This window comes from Rissa tridactyla, chromosome 1 (genome assembly GCF_028500815.1).
Source record: "Rissa tridactyla isolate bRisTri1 chromosome 1, bRisTri1.patW.cur.20221130, whole genome shotgun sequence".
NCBI lineage: Eukaryota > Metazoa > Chordata > Aves > Charadriiformes > Laridae > Rissa > Rissa tridactyla.
In genome coordinates, this window is record NC_071466.1 from 122,873,080 (window position 1) to 122,889,240 (window position 16,161).

At 42.1% G+C, this 16,161-nt stretch overlaps 1 protein-coding gene across 4 annotated transcripts in view; it reads left to right on the forward strand.

The window, feature by feature from the left end:
• MYH15 (myosin heavy chain 15) overlaps window positions 1–16,161 on the forward strand; it is a 48,823-nt gene that overhangs the window by 22,743 nt on the left and 9,919 nt on the right. For all 4 annotated transcript variants that reach the window (XM_054196990.1, XM_054196979.1, XM_054196981.1 and 1 more), the window contains exons 19-35: window positions 503–570; window positions 1,996–2,083; window positions 2,315–2,432; window positions 2,728–2,851; window positions 3,537–3,673; window positions 4,048–4,303; window positions 4,751–4,993; window positions 5,593–5,769; window positions 6,281–6,426; window positions 7,006–7,096; window positions 8,039–8,428; window positions 9,408–9,534; window positions 10,610–10,728; window positions 11,220–11,416; window positions 12,436–12,785; window positions 13,345–13,469; window positions 15,778–15,893. In XM_054196990.1, the coding sequence (XP_054052965.1) occupies window positions 503–570; window positions 1,996–2,083; window positions 2,315–2,432; window positions 2,728–2,851; window positions 3,537–3,673; window positions 4,048–4,303; window positions 4,751–4,993; window positions 5,593–5,769; window positions 6,281–6,426; window positions 7,006–7,096; window positions 8,039–8,428; window positions 9,408–9,534; window positions 10,610–10,728; window positions 11,220–11,416; window positions 12,436–12,785; window positions 13,345–13,469; window positions 15,778–15,893 (2,872 nt within the window). The remainder of the gene's footprint in view (window positions 1–502; window positions 571–1,995; window positions 2,084–2,314; window positions 2,433–2,727; window positions 2,852–3,536; window positions 3,674–4,047; window positions 4,304–4,750; window positions 4,994–5,592; window positions 5,770–6,280; window positions 6,427–7,005; window positions 7,097–8,038; window positions 8,429–9,407; window positions 9,535–10,609; window positions 10,729–11,219; window positions 11,417–12,435; window positions 12,786–13,344; window positions 13,470–15,777; window positions 15,894–16,161) is intronic.

Consider the following 16,161-nt stretch of genomic DNA (forward strand, 5'->3'; position numbering starts at 1 on the left):
TAAATATTCATTTCCCTCTATTCTGGACAAATATTACTCAACCAAGTTCAGTGACTGCATAGCAGACACAAGAATCAATGTAAAGTATAAATTTTCCTGAAACATTACTTTTCATCGTCATCTCACCCTATAGGCTTTTTAATGAACTACAAGTGACTCTATTTGGTTAAAAGTTAGTTTTGCCTTATTCATATTTATGGACTTTCTGCATAACAAGGGATGCTGTGTAGGCCTGAAATGCAAACGCAACCCAGAAAGCTTACAGTGGTCTTTGACAAAAATCCTAAGTATGGACAGAGAGCCGCAAACTTGTGATATATCACACTTGATGTTCAGAAAGTTTTGTATAAGATTTGAGCAATCAGAGCCATCAAGTCATGAGCTATGCCTTTCATTCAAAGGAAGCTGCACTATTGAAACCGTTTGTCTGTCTCCGATGCACTGTCTGCACCCCTCACTGAGCTACAGATTGTGATTTTTTTTTTTTATTTTTTTTTCTCAGCTGACCAGGGTGGAGAAAAGAAACGCAAGAAAGGTGCTTCTTTTCAAACAGTGTCCTCTTTGCACAAGGTTTGTTTATCTCTCCCCACCTGATGGTTTGAGTTAAGACAATACAATGAAGAGGAATGTTAAGGATTGGTTGGACAAAAAAAATTGAAATCCAGCATCAGAATTTGATTCTAGGCTTGGGTTATTGCCCTTGGCTAAGTGAATATATTGTTATTAAAACCACATGTGTGAGGGGCTGCTCCGTTTCATCTTCTTTGAACATGCAGGAGATCAAATGTTTTCTATTCTATTTCAGAAAGTATCACAAAATCTTGTGAACAACCTTTATTGCTTATTTTGTGTCTTAGTGCTTCATTCATGTCTGTGGAATAGGAACTGATTACAAGTAATTTGCTAGTCCCTATCTGATTACTGTTTGTAATTGGATCCTAGGGTTAGAGCAGTCATGGAAAACAAAAGTTGTCGAATGGAGTGTCATATAAGCCTCTTTTTTCCCCAAGTAATTCCCTTCTACTGGGACTGGCATGTGCTCCTGGTGGAAGCTGTTACTAGGATCATCCCTGGGGAAAAATGGGACCTGTAATTTACCATTAGTAAGATTTCTTCTGGGTAACATTGAGGAAGCTGTAACGTAGGTAAAACCTCAGGAAGTAGTTATCTGCCACGAGTCATGTAATTTTATCTTGTTTGGAGGTACTCCTCATGAAAGGAAATCATGGGAAATCAAGAGCTGTATCTTACCAGCCAAAGAAGTGTAAAGATAGCTGAAGGATCACTCAGACAGTAATTTAATAATGCACAAATAGAAGCCCACTTTCCAGCACGCAAGGAGTCATTAAGTACCTAGCTTGGGTTGTCTCACTTATCATCCTGACTGGCATATGAGACATTTTCAGTTTGAGCAGTTGTGCTGATGACATTGTATTCCACCTCTAATGGTCTCCGTTTTCTGCTTACTAGACAAAACAATTTATGCAGAGCTTGGTGGTCACTGGTAGGCACTGACGAGCTAGCTTGCAGCCTGCCTGGGAGATGTCTGATTAAGATCAATAAGGGGAAAATGTTTGGCCAGGAGGACAAAAACCTAGCTTTTATGAGGAACAGATGGGAAAAGTGAACTATTCTCTCTGAGCGGGGAAGTGACTAAGCAAAAACGCAGTTGGCTTTACAGAAATGCTCCACAGGATGATACAGCACCTTGCTTGCTGTTCATCTTGTTTCTGACGTTTCTGGGGTTGTAAGTGAAATATGTGCCGCCTTAAGACTTTGCTAAAACTGGTGTGGATTCCTATAATAAAGTTTATTTGTACTTTGGTTTATTTGAGCACATTTCTCTGTAATAACTTTGGTAAGCTTATAATTTTGTTGGAGACCATTTAGAGAGATGACCTTAATAAACTTAGCAACCGCCAAACCAAAGAAGTAAGTGACAGGAATTCCACTTAACCGCTAAAGCTAATGGTGTTTTTAATATGTCTGTTCCAGGAAAATTTAAATAAGCTGATGACTAACCTAAAGTCTACAGCCCCTCACTTTGTGCGATGCATTATCCCCAATGAATCAAAAACTCCAGGTATGGAAGACACAACAGTCTCAAAATTGTAGTATATTTGAACTATGTCATTCCAATACTTACTTCCAAGTCACCAAGATTGTACTTAAATACTATCTGTGTTGTTCACCTTATCCAATGGTGTGGCTCTTTCAGGAGATGACACCTCACATTTTCCAATCCCCTTGGTGAAATGAAGATTAAGCCCTATGGAGAAGCTTCTTTTAATTTAGCCTTGCTTTTCGCCTGTAGGTGAAATGGATGCTTTCCTTGTCTTGCATCAGCTCCGCTGTAATGGTGTCCTGGAAGGCATCCGCATTTGCCGTAAGGGTTTCCCAAACAGGGTGCTTTATGCTGACTTTAAACAAAGGTAATGCAGAGCTGTGTTGTCTCCTGTCCTAATCCATCAGTCAAAATAAGCAAAGCATGTCTTCTCAGTTTAATTTGAGGTATTTTATTCCATTCAAGTTTATTTTCTGTTCAGTTTGCCTGAACATGGAAGGCAGAATTCTGCTCTTTGTGTCTGTGTAGATGCAAAGTAGGAAGTTACCCTAGATGATTTTTTTATTTTTTTATTTTAGTTTCTTTAAGTTTGGGGGGAAGAGGGGGGAAAAAAAAAGCAGAATCTAGGTCAATTTTACTCATTGCTCATCTGTTATTAACAGGTACCGCATTCTGAATCCAGGCGCGATCCCAGAGGATACATTTGTGGATAGCAGAAAAGCTGCTGAAAAACTGCTGGCATCTTTAGATGTTGACCATAACCAATATCGTTTTGGACACACCAAGGTAACCAGAAAAGCCCATCACTGCTTATGTAAAGAGAAAAGTGTTGGATCTAATATCTAATTTTCAGAATAGGACACTATGCAATTTCTGGTGGTAGCAATTAGTGAAGAGTTACTAATGCAAGGAACCAATGATATAACAGCAAAGTGATATTAATTTTTAAGCTGTGCCGGAGGAATTTAATTTCTCTGGCTCAAGCTCACACAAAGCTTTTATTACAGCAACACTACAAGCAGACACACCACTAGCTGATGTTCTATGCCCCCCAATAAAGCAATAGCTTATTTAATATAATATAGGTACACTCAAACATGTATGGACCACAAGATCAGCTGCAGCTTTTGAAATGAGGCCATGTGCAATTATGACATGATCCCATCAGCAGGGATCTCTGGGAGTTGGGAGTTGTGGTTGATCTGACCTGGTTTGAACCCTGCCACAGTTGAAAAATACTGTGGCAATAAAATAGTTTGGCCTATTCAAAACTGTGGAGATGAGACACGGTTTTAAAAAACTGGAACTGTACAGTGCAGTCCCTGATGCAAGTAGTATTTGTCCCTCTATACATTTTTACTTTATAATGTGTCAATCAAAATACCATCCTTCTGAACAATATCAATAAGGTCTGTGTAACTCTGGAATAAAATCATTCGTTATAGTGAAATGACATCTGTGCATGTTCCAGGTGTTCTTCAAGGCTGGTCTCTTGGGACATCTAGAAGAAATGAGGGATGAGAGACTTGCGAAAATCTTAACAATGATCCAGGCAAGAGCACGTGGCAGACTGATGCGGATTGAGTTTCAGAAGATAGTGGAGCGCAGGTATGAAAGCATCCCCTTAAATTTTAGTGCATAATAGTCATTACCATTTAATTATATGTTGAATAGAGCCATTATTACATTCCCTAAGGCTATAGCTAACCCCAAATTAAAGGTTTAAAGTGGGTGTATGATAAAAGTAATAGCAACTGTATCTTAGTTGCCTCCAGCTCTGGTAAAAATCAGATTTGGAAATTTTTCATGCCTTTGAAAATCAAGAGATACGGAGGAAGTTTCTTGTATATCTTGGAACCTAGTACAAGTTCCTAATATTACTGAGAACAAAACCATAAAACTGACTGAGAATGAAAAGAATTCTCACTTTCTCAAATCAGGCTAAGCTTTAGAGAATTTTGTTTGTTTCCTCCTTAAACTAGGGATGCCCTCCTTGTAATTCAGTGGAATATCCGTGCTTTTATGGCTGTGAAGAACTGGCCCTGGATGAAGCTTTTCTTTAAGATCAAACCTCTTCTGAAGTCTGCAGAAACTGAAAAGGAGATGGCCAATATGAAAGAGGAGTTCCTGAAACTGAAGGAGGCCCTGGAAAAATCTGAAGCCAGGAGAAAGGAACTTGAAGAAAAGCAAGTCTCTCTAGTTCAGGAAAAAAATGATTTGCTTCTCCAGCTCCAAGCTGTGAGTAGACACATATATTCACATATTTATTAGATTTTCTTTGAAACTCAAAGGCTTACAGATCAAAGTGTTACTGCAATTTAGTTAAAATAAGCTGATGGTCTTGTCAGAGTCTTGCAAAAAATTAGAGCGGATAGAAATTCTCATGTTCTAACATATAACCAGATGGGCTAGCAACGCAAATCTTAACAGGTTCTGTCCAAGGCAATGTCCGTGACAGTTAGGTATGGAAGTAGTCTTATATGTGACTAGTCATGCTCACCACTGTCTCATCCTGGTCCGTTAATGACTTGTCGGTCTTGTCTTCTGAAATCAGGGGTAAGAAAATTTCCGTATGCTGCTCTGTAGTGTTGGATCAGGCTGTCTGATCACGTAGAGGATAGGGGACAAGTGAGGAAGAAAAAAGGCCAGGCAGTAATTGTTGTCCTCTTCCTTGTGCCACAACAGGAGCAAGATACTCTGGCAGATGCCGAGGAACGGTGCGACTTGTTGATTAAATCCAAGATTCAGCTGGAGGCCAAAGTCAAAGAACTGACGGAGCGGGTTGAGGATGAAGAAGAGATGAATTCTGAGCTGACTTCTAAGAAAAGAAAATTGGAAGATGAGTGCTCTGAGCTCAAGAAGGATATTGATGATCTTGAAATAACACTCGCAAAAGTAGAGAAAGAGAAGCATGCTACTGAAAACAAGGTACCCTTAGAACTTCACCATGTGTTCAAAAAGGGTTGAACATGGATTACCTTTATGACAGGACCCACTGGTCTTCTGATGGTTTTTTACACTGTCTGTTACACAGGCCACACTGAAGGATCAGTATGTACAGAGTTATTTGACCTTATGAGGGAAAAAGTGTTAACTTTGAGCCTAAGTTTCCCTTTTTCTGAAATGAGTTTTGCTGCACTTCAGCTAAAGAATTATGTCTAGTTTGGGCATTTTTAAATAAACAATTTTCTGCTGTAACCATGCGTTCTTTCAGCTCTTATTCTTAGAGCCTGTAAATGTAAAGCTTCTCCCAGAGAGAAGCAGAAGCTGGAGTCCACCACAATGGGAGTTACACTTGCATTTACTACACTTGAAAGAATGTACTAAATCCACAACAAGAACTGGCACCTATTGGCTCCCTTGATGGCAATTTCACTCCAAGAGACTCACGGGGCTGAGGGAGCGGAGAGATCCCTTTCTTTCCATTGTCTTCCTGCATACTAGTTCAGTACAGATAGTCATTTGAGACAGGTTATGAAAAACCCTTGCTTCAAAGTCTTACAAATACCTCTTCCTTTCTCACACAGGTCAAAAATCTGACAGAAGAAATGGCAACTCTGGATGAGAATATCAGCAAACTCACTAAGGAGAAAAAGTCCTTGCAGGAAGCTCATCAGCAAGTTCTGGATGACCTACAAGCAGAGGAGGACAAGGTCAACACACTGAGCAAAGCTAAAGTGAAACTGGAACAGCAAGTGGACGATGTAAGCCAGCTCTGCCTTCGTGTTTCCCCAGGGTTATTTGTCCACCGCTTACAGTTTTCATGAGTCTGAAATGTTGCAAAGCTTTGAAATGTATTCCTGTCCTTTTAGAAATGATCACGGATTTAGAAATACAGTCCTTCTACTGTCTGTAAAAGGTATAATTACAAGAACGCTGTAAAAACTTATCTTTGAAAGGATTGCACTAACAAGGGAAAATCCATTCTGTTTGCATTTGCAGGGTAACTGGCATGAAGTCAAAAAGAACTCTGCCATTAGGAGAACTGTAACGATTGCACAAATGTAAAGCATGGACTAACCCTTATGTTTCATTTCTTTAGCCCATACGCCCACTAGCTGCTAGAAAACAAAAAATGTAAAATAGGATGCTTGTACTTAAGTACTTCTGCTTCGCAACTTGATAGAGCTCAGAACAAAACTGGGCTCAGCATACATCTGACTGTTGTAAACCATCTGTGTTCAGTATATTTAATAAGTGACTTTGTTCCTAAAGCTTGAGGGTTCACTTGAACAAGAGAAGAAAGTGAGGATGGATCTGGAAAGGGCAAAACGCAAACTGGAAGGAGATTTGAAGCTGACCCAAGAGAGTGTCATGGACTTGGAGAATGATAAGCTGCAGATGGAAGAAAAGCTTAAAAAGTAAGAGGCTGATTCTGTTGTCCAAAATAAAGCAGCAGGGTTACCACTGTCATTTCAGAGCCTTCAGGTGTGTTATCCTGCTCTGATGGTGGCTAAAAGGAAATTCCATGAGGAGAGTGTGTAGCCAAGGACGGAGGGAAAATCAGTCTTACTTGTGCATAGTATACCTGAAACATTAGAATTCATTACACTTTCCAGCATTAAAAAAAAAAAAGTTATTTTTTTCATTATTTAGAGGAGAAAGCTGAAGGATGTCTCTAAAAAGTTATTCATCCTAACTAGCTATGTCAGTATTATTGAAAGATCTTACTCTGTTAAATATATTTTTCCATTGAGTCTGAAAATAATGTTACTTTTGTATGACACAAAGAACCAAAAATATAGTTGCACAAATGCATGCAGAGTCTTGACTTGGAAACCACTGCTCAGAGGAAGATGTGTTTTCATGCAAATAGCAGTACATGAGGAATGCTTTCATTTTTAGATATGTTAGATGTTTTATTGAACAACTCTTTACATTTTGCAAAAGCCTAACTTGAAGCTACAGGCAAAATTGTGACTCTTTTTTTTCTGTGGCAGGAAAGAATTTGAAATGAGCCAGCTGAATTCCAAGATAGAAGATGAACAAGCTATAGTGATGCAGCTGCAGAAGAAGATCAAGGAGCTTCAGGTCAGCTTGCTTCTTTCTCATGTATCTTAGGATAAGTAGCTCAGATTTGAGACCCAAAGTCGTGCAACCCTATAGCTTCCCAGACTGATCCCTTTTCCCCTCAGGATGCTTGTTCTATAGTGGTTCCTTCCCAGTATCAGGATACATGACCACAGAATGCTATCGGCTTGAGGCAAGGCAGAAAGGCTTTGGTGTTTTGTTCTAAGCAAATAATATTGTTCCTAACCGTGGAGCTGAGGGCAGTTGCTGGGGAGCAGTTCAGCAGTGATAAGCATGCATTTGCAGTTTAGGGGAAGGGCTCAAATGCACAGGAAATTTTCAACAGAAATGAAAAGGCCAAAGAAAGTCAGCATAGTCAAAACAAAAATGTCTTAACCCAAAATATCAGCTCTGCTTTTTTGTCAATAAAGAACATCTGCATAACTTGGATGTGAAGTGTAGATTGGTCAAAATAACTGTTTCATAAAAAAAGACTGCTCCCAATAAATATTCATTATTCATTCAATTCTACACATTTTTGTGTATTTGAAAATCCTGTCTTAACGCTCCTAGGGAGAGGTTGCTTCAGTCACAGAGCTCTTAAATTGTGAACAAAGAGTCCATCCCCTTCAATGACAATTTGTTGCTGCAACTCCTACTATCAAATAACTTCTCTCATGTACTTCAACTGAATGTCAAGTACTTGAGTATAAGGTCAATGCACTCCCCTAAATATCTCAAACTCAAACTTGGAGAGCAATCTACTGTGAGAAAGATGTGACTCATCATTCTTACTCTAGCTCAAGATCTGATTTATTGGCACAAATGGCCAAGTTTCTGTCCTTTCACCTGTGTTGGAAAGTGTGGGCTGGCAGAGGATTTAGCAATTTGTAAGGTGCTTCAAGGTATTCCAATGGGAATCATAATGAAGTTGACCCAAAGGTACTCGTGTCTCTTCGGCAGGCTCGTATAGAAGAACTGGAAGAGGAGTTGGAAGCAGAAAGAGCTGCTCGAGCCAAGGTGGAAAAGCAGAGATCAGATTTGTCCCGAGAGCTGGAGGAATTAAGTGAGCGACTTGAGGAGGCTGGGGGAGCCACAGCTGCCCAGCTGGAGATGAACAAGAAACGTGAGGCAGAGTTCCTGAAGCTGCGGCGGGACCTTGAGGAGGCCACACTGCACTACGAAGCCACAGCTGCCACCCTGAGGAAGAAGCATGCAGACAGTGTGGCTGAGATGGGGGAGCAACTGGACAACCTGCAGCGGGTCAAGCAGAAACTCGAAAAGGAGAAAAGCGAGCTGAAGATGGAAGTGGATGATCTGTCATCCAACATGGAGCAGATGGTCAAGGGAAAAGTAAGGGTCCTGGAGGCTTCCTAAACCCCCAAAAGTCACGTGTAGCTAAGGCTGGTCTGATGGTTTTCCAGGACACCTGGTAGGGCTGAAATGTTTTAGAAGGTGGTGTCTTGCAATCTGAGGGTGCTTAATACGCACGGTGTCCCCCCTTCCTCAGCTGGTGGTATAACACTTCTTACCTGGAGCAATTAAGATGGCCTATCTAAAACACATAGTGCATCCCCAGTCACAGGCGTATTGTTTATCCGTACATCTCAGACCATAAAACTGTGTCACTTAAAATATGCTCCCCCAGGCTGGTGATGACTGGGGTGATGGCATCCAAGGCTGGATATCTCCTATCCTAAGCAGAGTCCTCTCAGATCCTGCCCTTGGTTCAGTTTTCACCCATGTTAGCAAGGAGTACAAAGCAAAGGCTTGCATGACCATCATGTGTGTTTTTACTTCCTATGGCTGAATTGTAGCTTTTGTTCTTGAGTAGATAATCTTGGTAGCTTTCAGACCACTCTAAAGAGTTCTTTCAGTGCAAGTGAAGAAAATAAATGTCAGTATTCTGAAAGTTAGAAAGCTGTCATCAAACTCAGTTTATGATAAACGGCAATTAAAGCAGAATCAGTAAAGCAATTTTCATTGGAGGCGATTTTCCCATCTAGCAATTATGAGGAGGCTTATGCCTGAACTTCATAGGCATGTGATTGCCTTTGAAGTTCTAACAGAGTCTTTTTATGCTGGTGCTTCAGTTCTCAACACAGTTCATGGAAAACAAATAGGGAAGGTGGTCTGATGGGAAGACCCCAGGCCTGGGACTGTAAACACAGGGCTCCTATTCCCTGTTCTACTGCTCGGGTATTTGTGTCTTTGCTACCTGCCATTTCTCTGAAAGCCAAACAAAAAAAGGACACATTTTGAAGGCTACTGCTTCCAAATGGCTGTCTGGGGGCTATAGCTTTGTGTGTCTTGTCTCCTGATTTCCTGTTAGGCAAATGCAGAGAAACTTTGTCGCACTTATGAAGACCATCTGAACGAGACAAAAACTAAACTGGAGGAAATGACTCGCCTCATGAATGACCTCACTACTCAGAAGACAAAACTCCAGAGCGAGAATGGTACGTGCGTGTTCAGCCTAAAATAAGTTACTGGGAAATAAGTCTGTCAAGTGTGTCTCAGCATTATGTCAGTGAGATGTACTGTGCAATGGCATCTGCTTGAACGTGTCTGGCTTAGGATTGCTCAAGGAAGCAGTGGCTTTGGGTCTTTTGACTTTTCTGTCTTCAATATTTGTGCAACCTTGCCTTCGACTGGCTTTTAAAACAAACCCCATAACCATATTTACACCATCTCGTGAGCTGAAATGGATGTGCCGGCTGGGTACCCAGCTTCAGGAACAAGGACATGTACATCTATCTTGCAATGCCAGAGGGAAGGAAGGAGTTGGCATACTGCTGCTGTCTGTGTGGATATCATCTTCCTCAGTGTGACTTTGGGCCTTGCACTCTAAAAGAAACTCATATCCAACCAAAAATGCCACATATTCTCTAAGTGCTTGCTACGTTTTTAGCCAGAGTAGTACTATTTAATGTCTGCATCCTCATCAGATACCACTGTTTTGTGTATTTTCAAAGACAGGCGTACGTTTCATTTCCCGTGTGTTTTCTTGTTAGTTCTACATACTCCTATAAGGCTGCAGTTTCCAACCTGCAGTGACGCCCTTCTTGTGATAAATGAAGTTTTCCTTATGTATCCCTCTGTTCTGTACACAGCCCTCTGAAACTGTAAAGTAATGAAGAAAAGTATAAAGAAAACCAGCTAAACCAGCTACAACTGCACATGAAATTAAGTATCAGCCTAGTCTGACCCATGAGCTGAACTAAAATTAACAAATCAAGGTATCGGCAGTACAAAAAATGTAAAAAAAACCAAAACCAACAACACCAAAACAAAAAAACAATGAAACAACAAAACCCACAAACACCCCCCCCCCCCAACAAACAGACAAAACCCTAAGAAAAACTACCCTAGTGAAATGTCTAATGGTTACAATTTTGGAAGAAGCTTCACAAAAGGTCAGCCGCAATCACTGTTATTCCTTTTCCTCAGCAGAATTGGACAGGTGAGACTGATTTTGGCCAGGACTTTGTCATTTCATCATCTTACTTTTTTTTTGGTTAAATCCTGTGACAGGTGAATTTGTAAGACAACTTGAAGAGAAGGAGTCACTGATAAGTCAGCTGTCCCGGGGAAAAACTTCATTTACACAACAGATTGAAGAACTTAGGAGACAGCTAGAAGAGGAAACCAAGGTAATGTTTTGACTGTGTCCCAGATGGAATGGGGAAAACCGTTCGTGTTCACTTGTAGCCTGGATAAAAGGCTGGATAAAAGAAATGAGACGTAGGAGTGAGAATGCTTCCTGGTAATTGAACAGTTTTTCCTGTTTAAGTTCCTGCCCCTGACTGAGACAAGTCACAGGAAAAGAGTTTGGGAAAATAATCAGCATCCATAATTATTAAATAAAACTTACCCAGTAGGATGGCCCAAATCTCAGATCTTGCGTCTTAAAAGCTTTGATGCTTCTCCAAAGGTGTTAGATTATCTTCAATCTTGATAGCTTCCTCAGCATGTCACCAGTTAGGGATGACTTCAAACACTTCTTACCTCATTTCACCTGGATTGTCAAGGCCAGAGGCAGTAAGGAAAAAAGGCTTAAGCCTCTATTTGAATTTTTAGGAGCTGTTTGTTTGGTTTTTACTGTAAGTAACCCTACAATGCTGTGGCCTTTCTATCCCTGCAGTCCAAAAATGCCCTGGCTCACGCCCTACAAGCGGCCAGGCATGACTGTGATCTCTTGCGGGAGCAGTATGAGGAGGAGCAAGAAGCCAAGGCAGAGCTGCAGCGGGCTCTCTCCAAGGGAAATGCAGAAGTGGCACAGTGGAGGACAAAGTATGAGACTGATGCCATTCAAAGAACCGAGGAGCTGGAAGATGCCAAGTAAGTGGGTTACGTGGGCTTCATGCCCTCAGCCGGCAGGACTGTGCTCCTGTGACTTGTTATAGCGCTGAGGAAATAGGGCAATCTGGTTGGAAAAAATCCCTCTGGCTCATTGCTGTCATTTGTGGGTGTCCTTTCATTGCTTGAGCAGGTCAATGTTTCGGTTGAGTCCTTGTCCATGGGGCAGCGGATGTGGATACCGGGGTTTAAGAACTAACAAGATTGGATTACCCTCCTTGGTTATCTCACACATTGTTTTGCCCTGGCACAGTGCTTCATTGCCTAGGTCTTGACTTCCCTTCCCAGCAGGGAGATGATGGCTGCCCTGGGAAGGTAAGGCAGAAAGTCATGTTGGCTCGTGCTGTGCAGCTGCTCCCATGTACCACTCTCAGGTGTTATTGAGCAAGGTCTCTGAGCATCTCCAGCATCTGCCTTTGTGCATCTCTGATCTGAAGGATCTTCCCTCACTTCCAGTATATTTTCTCTGTCTAGCATCTTCACCTTCTTCTTTCTGAGCCCTCCTTTATTTCCAGGACCTCTTCTTGCTGGGACTCCCAGACCCTTGTTTTCCCAATCTAAATAGTCTATGAACAAAAGCCCAAGGCATGACCAGCCTCCTAATTGGTGATTCTGCCTCGTGTCTCTTAATTGGAAGAACACAACAGTTTCATTTTGACCAGGTCTTATCAAAGTTCACAACCAGCCCATAGTGGTTACAGCTAGCAAGTAGCAAGCTGCTTCTTGAGAGTTCCAAAGTTCAATTTCAAATATTCACATACACACACACATGCACAAAATTATCTGTCACATGTCAGCATTCATAATTTAAGCTGTTTTTTTCTTTATCATAGCCCCTTCTCTCTAGAGGCTTGATTTCCCCCTCCCTTCCCCTTGGGCCCCCACCCCCAATTTTCCCTTTCAAAACTGATTTATTGAGGGTACTGCTTTAGTGTCAGTTTTTCTGGGTAACACAGCAGTGGTGGCACTCGGTCATTTCACTGTCGCTTCCCACCTGGTAGGAAGAAGCTTGCCGCTCGCCTGCAAGAAGCTGAGGAAGCAATTGAGGCGGCCAATGCCAAGTGCTCTTCTCTGGAAAAGACAAAGCACAGGCTGCAGAACGAGCTGGAAGACATGATGATTGACCTGGAGAAGGCCAACTCAGCAGCTGCCTCCCTGGACAAGAAGCAGCGTGGGTTTGACAAGATCATCAATGACTGGAAGCAGAAGTACGAAGAGTCCCAGGCTGAGCTGGAGGCTTCTCAGAAGGAGGCCCGTGGCCTCAGCACTGAGCTCTTCAAGCTGAAGAATGCCTATGAGGAGACACTGGACCATCTGGAGACACTGAAACGGGAAAACAAGAACCTCCAAGGTAGGCTTCATTCAGGGCCCACGTCCAGTGCAAAAGCAGCAGCAGTGGACAGGTGGAGGGATGCGGGTGCCCTGTAATGGCTGTGCGGAAAGGCGTTTATCTCATCCTTGAGACTAGCTTTCTGATGTCTTTGGAGACACTGACAGATGCTGGCAATGAAAGTTTTAAACATAAAAAATTGGTATGGCCAGAGGAGAGCAGGCTTCCCTTTGCACACCTGTCAATGAAGCTCACTGGCAGGGGTGCCAGTCTCAGGAGACGAACAAGGAAGATGACAAAGGTGCAGCGGATGAAGCCAAGAGAGCTCCCAAAGCAGAGCACAGTGTTGCTACCCTGCAGATCACAGATAAAAACTAAACCGCTGTGACCACTTCAAAAAGCATTTACAAGAAAGTGTGTCAGGTAAAAAAGTTGCTGTAATTGAAAGTAAGGCAGCGCTTGTGTGCAGACGAGCCCCTGAGGTAGCAGTTTGAGGCATGGGTCCTGTATTCACGGTCTGTGAATTGCAGTATATTTGGGATGCTCTGATTGCTAAATCCACCCATCCTTTTTATTTCAGAGGAGATTTCTGATCTGACCAATCAGATTAGTGAAGGAAACAAGAGCCTCCATGAAATAGAAAAAATCAAGAAACAGGTTGAACAAGAGAAGTCAGAAGTTCAGCTGGCTCTAGAAGAAGCAGAGGTAAGGAAACAAAGCTCAAGGGCAGAGGAAAGGGTGTCTTTATCATGATCCTCCTTCCTTTTTCACATTCTCAGCAACGCAGCCAGCGTGTCAGTTGTCAGCTCTCTGCACCCAGCTCCCCCAGCCTTGCTAACCAGTGTTTTCAAGAGTGACTGGGGAATTTTGGAGATGTGAGGTCTCGGTGGAGGCCCTTTCAAAGGAGGTGCCTTGTGGTTTGGGGTTTTTATTGTTGGGTTTGGTTTTTTACCTTTCAGGAAGCTCAGAAATCTCTGCCCACCTCCTGAAAATCCAGACCTTGCTCACTTCATCATAGAATATTTCAGTCTTTCAGGAAACAGGAAGTGCTGAGCATTATGCTGAGCATTATCAGGTATTTCTAGCGTCTAGTTTCCAACAGCAAATTCACCATTTCCTCTTTTTGAGAATAAGAGAAAACAAACCTCCCGATGACTTTAAATTTGATAAGGTCTCAGATATTGTGTTGGATACTGCAGCCTGCTTGAAAAAACATGGTAACAGTCTCAGAAACCAAATGAAAACAGGCCATTTAGAAAACCTTTGACTGCCTATAGGAGTTTGGTTAAGACGTTTAGCATCACTGCATTAATTTCTACAGTGACAAGTATGCATGTACCCAAGAAGGATGCCTCATCCCAGCTTCCAGAAACAAATCAACAATATGGAACAAGCCAACTGGAAATCCTGGTTATTCACTTAAAGGGCTTGGTTGTCGGTTTTTTTGAAAGTTTGGTGCATTGCAGAGCTGAGAAGGGGTGTAGGCATTGCTGGCTAGAAGCAACGCAGCACATAGAAAGGGATTTTTAGTGAAGGCTGCATTTCTTTTGAATTGTACTCCAAATAGTATCTGCTAAAACGAACATCACCCAGTGACAGGGATCCGTTAATACCTTAAATGCTGTGCAACTTCTTTTGTGTGTTACAGGATGCTTTATACTTTGCAGGGATTTCACAGCCAAACAAACAGGTGTCATGATCAGAGCAGAGGAAAGAGCATGCCTTTCTTCCACAGCTCTGAGACGTGAGGAGTGATTGTATGCTCTGTCAGTAAACTTCTCTTGCTAGAAAGAATACATCAGTTCTTGAGGCATCTAAGGGGCACACTTTACTTTCCTGGACTGTGTGGAACGGCTTCCTAAAGCTCAGTGATATTAGGGACTAACGAAAGTAAAGTGGTGATGTATCTTATTTGAATTGTGAAAGAAATGGTTTAATGCAGATTTTCTCCCTTCCTTGTGAATTTGGGTCTCCAGCAGCCTCGACTGGTGACACGGTACTTCTGTGTGCTGTGCCCATTTATACGTTGTGATTCTTGGCATGAAGTGTGTGTTCGACTGACCCATAGCTGCTGCATGATGGCCAGAGATTAGCAAGGATTTTGTACAGCTTTGTCTTCAGAACCTCCATTCTGTTTCCATCATCTCCCATGGGAAGCACAGCTAAGCCTCTGCAATTCTACCCTTTAGAGAGCACTTCCAAAATATATGGTGTTCAATTCTGTTTTTTCCTTCCCTGTTCGATGTGAGCAGCAAGGAGACAGAACGCCACTGAGCCTGGTTTATGCAAGACCTGGAAGTCAGAGACCCTGTTATTTCACTACGGGCTGTTGTCAGCTTAGTTCTTGACTTCCATATATAAGAGAAATGTAAGAAGAAAGACATAGGAACAAATCTCTTCTATTTCATAGACTTGTCTTCATGTTAATTGGAAAGAGCAGACAGAGTATTTTTGCATTTTGTCATATAGAGCTGGTGTCTGTTATTTCTTTCCTGGAAGTCATTTTGCCTAGTAATTGTGAGGCTTTCAACACTTCACGGTTTGGAGAGATCTTTGTGAGCTGGGGAAGGTGTGGACACCTTCACCTTCCCAACAACAATCTTGCTTTAGCTTTTGCCTATCCCTTACAAGCCTGTGAATTTCCAGAGGGTGTCTGGAAATGGGTGAATTTCCAGGGGCACAGGGCGAGGAACATCTGTTGATATCAAAACCACACAGGCAGGGCCTAAGGTAATTTTTTTGTAAGCCATGGCCTGTTTGACAATTTGTCCTCTGAGGAGCTTGCTGCTCAGTTTTCCAGCTGCCAAGTTGCATTTGAAGGCAAATAGATGCATTGTTTTGCTACGTAAGCCGCTCCTGTCCTTGACTAGAGGGAGAGGCAGAGAGGAAACAGTGCTATTTGGAATGGGAAAAGAAGTGTGAAGGGATCATCCTTGTGCAGCAGTTTGTGGTTTGAAAAAAAAAATAAAATAGGGACTGCTGGACTACAAGGTCTTGGTGCTTTCTATTTCAGGGAGCTTTGGAGCATGAAGAAAGTAAGACCCTTCGTTTTCAGCTTGAACTTTCTCAGCTTAAGGCAGAGTTTGAAAGGAAACTGACAGAAAAGGACGAAGAAATGGAAAATATAAGGTACTGTGCAGGAAGCAGCATGTTTTTTTAAGGGGAAAATCTCAAAAGACCAGAAATATTCTCAAGACCCAAGCCAGTCAAATACACCATGGGTAGTTATGCCAGCACAAGCAGATACTGTATGTACTAGAAACCAAGACAGCTCTGATTATTTGCCAAAGGGTACTCCTACCACCTTACCGTTTCTTCGTTCAGATAGTCCTGTCAGTTCAGCCTCTGCCAGCGTATGCGTAAGCCCATCATATATCTCACATAGCAGCCGTAACAG